The sequence below is a fragment of the Stegastes partitus genome, unplaced genomic scaffold, assembly GCF_000690725.1.
Source record: "Stegastes partitus isolate 25-593 unplaced genomic scaffold, Stegastes_partitus-1.0.2 Scaffold141, whole genome shotgun sequence".
Classification (NCBI taxonomy): domain Eukaryota; kingdom Metazoa; phylum Chordata; class Actinopteri; family Pomacentridae; genus Stegastes; species Stegastes partitus.
Window position 1 is genome coordinate 94,214 of NW_007577872.1, and position 2,802 is coordinate 97,015.

The 2,802-nt window shown below is 45.0% G+C and overlaps 2 protein-coding genes across 2 annotated transcripts in view; both read right to left on the minus strand.

The window, feature by feature from the left end:
- LOC103355267 (ras and Rab interactor 2) overlaps positions 1-2,802 on the minus strand; it is a 69,116-nt gene that overhangs the window by 56,442 nt on the left and 9,872 nt on the right. The gene's annotated exons all lie outside the window — the stretch shown is intronic.
- On the minus strand, positions 411-1,948 carry LOC103355276 (girdin-like). Its single transcript, XM_008279003.1, has one exon. It carries the CDS (start codon positions 1,946-1,948, stop codon positions 497-499), a length of 1,452 nt encoding a protein of 483 aa, XP_008277225.1. The 3' UTR covers positions 411-496.

Here is a 2,802-nt window from a genome sequence, read left to right on the forward strand (position 1 = left end):
TATTATATATATTTTATTTATTTCTGATGGGATTTATAGCACTGAGATTAGGTGAATTAGTTAAGATACCCCTTCCCCCTCCACAGTTTATTTTATGTGCTGTATATATCTTTCTCTGTTAGCTAACATTAGCTTGTGCTTCACTGAGCACAACCTAATGTTCTCCCCTTCACAAATCCACCTTTTCCCTCTGGTATGCTATGTATGTAAGCACTTTCCATAATTTTTTTTTTTTCATTTTGTTATTATTTATTATGACTATTTTATTATTTTGTTATTACTATAATATTATTATTTCTATATTACTATTAGGGGGCTGCAGGCTTAGCACTGTTGCCTCGCAGCAAGAAGGTTGCCGGCTCGCGTCCCTGTGGGGGCACCGGAATCCTTCTGCGTGGAGTTTGCATGTTCTCCACGTGCAGTGTGGGTTCCCTCCGGGTTCTCCGGCTTCCTCTCACAGTCTGTAGGTGGAGGACAGGTGGACGTAGTGGAACAATTAGAACCAGAACGGACGCCAACCGTTCTTCATTGTGTCAGCCACAGTCCTGATTCTCTCTGAGAGTCCCGGAATTCCTATAGGGGCTGGCTCTTCTACGGGGGGATCCACGTCCTGCTCTTGTTGAGGCCTGATGTTTTCCGCATTAGCTTCTAATGCCTCCAACAACTGACCTCTGACCTCTACGAGCTCTACTTCCAGGGCCTCCATTTGCCGGTGTGTCGACTCGTTCTCGTTTTTCAACACGTTGTAGTTGTGTTGAACATCTTGGAGCTCTCTGACAATATTTTGATGCTTCTGCTCCTGTTTTTGCAGGGCCTCGTCCTTTTGCCTCATGGCTTCTTCCCTGTGGAGCAGATTGCCGTTGGTTTCCTTGAGTTGCGTTTTCAAGGCCTTGTGCTTTTGGTGCATCAACTCCGTCTCGTTTGTCAACATTTTACATTTGTGTTGAACGTCTTGGAGCTCTTTTAGAGTCTTTTGAAGCTCTTTCCATTGTTTTCTCAGGGCCTGGTCTTTTTTATCCAGAGCTTCTTCTCTAACACACAACCTTTTGTTGGCCTCTTCCAGTTGTGTTTTCAAGGCCTCGTGCTGTTGGCGCATCAACTCCTTCTCGTTCTTCACCACACTGCAGTCGTGTTGAACGTCTTTGAGCTCGCTGAAAGCATTTTCAAGCTCCTGCATTTTTTGTTGCAGAGCAGCTTCAGTGAGTCTCAAAGCCTCCTGCTGGTCACACAGCTTTCTGTTGATGCTGTCAACCTCTCTGTCCTGGGCCTGGTTTCTGTGGCGCAGTGACTCATTTTCTTGGTTCACCACACCACAGTTGTGTGCAAGGCTTTGGTTTTCTTGCAGGACCTTTGCAAGCTCCACACGTTGTTCTTCAAAGGCCCTGCCCTGTTCTGTCATGGCCTCTTCTCCAGCACGCAACATTTTCTCGAGCTCCTGAACTTTTTGGTTTAGGAGCTGATTTTGCTGGTGAAGAGACTCATTCTCCTGCTTTGGCCTTTCTAGTTCCTGATCAAGCGTTTCCACTTCATACACCAGGGCCTCAATATCTTCGTCGTACTTCTTCTTCAGCTGTTTTAGTTCATGCTGGCAGGTTTTCTTCTCATCTTCCAGGTTCCTAAACTTCGCCTGCAGCTCCTTGTTACGTTCATGAAGCTCTTCATAGTTGTTATTCAGGACCTGGTTTTTGCAGGACAGAGAACTGAGTCGTTTGTGGAGTGCGTCGTTCTCCTCAAAATACACCTCGTTTTCTATTTGGAGAGCCGTCTTGTTCTTCTTGGCTTTGTAGTGCTCAACTTTGCTCTGAAGCTCCTCGTTTGTCTTGTAGAGGTAGCGGATCTCTCTTTTGAGGGACTCTATGGTGTGGTTGAGAGTTCGATTTTCTCTGAAGAAAGTTTCGTTCTGTTCTCTCAGCTCCAACAATGTGAGGGGTTCCTTGGGTCGGTTCATTGTGCTGGCGTTCTGTCTGTTTGGATCAGTTTTACAACAGCGCTTCTGGTACGTGACACCTGACTGGCAATGAGTTCTTACTGTCTGTCTGCTGCCTGTATTTAGGGATTCCTGATTCCTGATGCCTTTGATGATGTAACAAAGTCAGGTTCTATGTCACACGGAATGCTATGATGTCACCTCTTGTGCTTGCATCCCATTGGTCTCTCTCTCTCTCTCTCTCTCTCTCTCTCTCTCTCTCTCTCTCTCTCTCTCTNCTTTTATTATGACACAAGAATTATTCAAATAGACCTTGTGGTTGCAGAGATATACTGTTTATATTATGGGTATGTAATTTTCGAGAAAAGGCCTGAAAAATAGCTCAGGGCTTAAAGGGTTAAGTAAATGTAACGGAGTAAAGGTAACTCGTTACTACCCACCTCTGCTCTTCAGCAAAAGTGTCAAAAAAAAAAGTGCATTTGGTTCAGATGTGATTCACTGAAGAACCTCCATCCTGCAGAACACAGAACCATGTTCACTGAGAGAAAAGTCTGTTCATGTCATTCAGACATCAGAGCAACACGTTCTGTAGTGAAGTGAAATTATGGTTTCAGCTTCTAACATGTGACAAGAAGGAGGTTTAAACCAAACTGAGAGATTTTTCTTTTTTTTCTTTGAGTGTTTATTTTCACACATTTCTTTTGTTTTGGAGAGGTGTCAGCTTTTCCTCTTTTTGATGTCATCATGGTCTCTGAATCGCTCTTTGTCTGGTCCCTCCCCCAGAACCAGCTTGCCTTGGGAGACCCTACCAGGGGCTAATGCCCCGGACAGCATAGCTCCCAGGATCACAGGGACACTCAAACCCCTCCACCGCG

Excerpts from the sequence above, each read along its gene's own strand:
- LOC103355276 (XM_008279003.1), bottom strand. The coding sequence starts at position 1,948 with ATGAACCGACCCAAGGAACCCCTCACATTGTTGGAGCTGAGAGAACAG.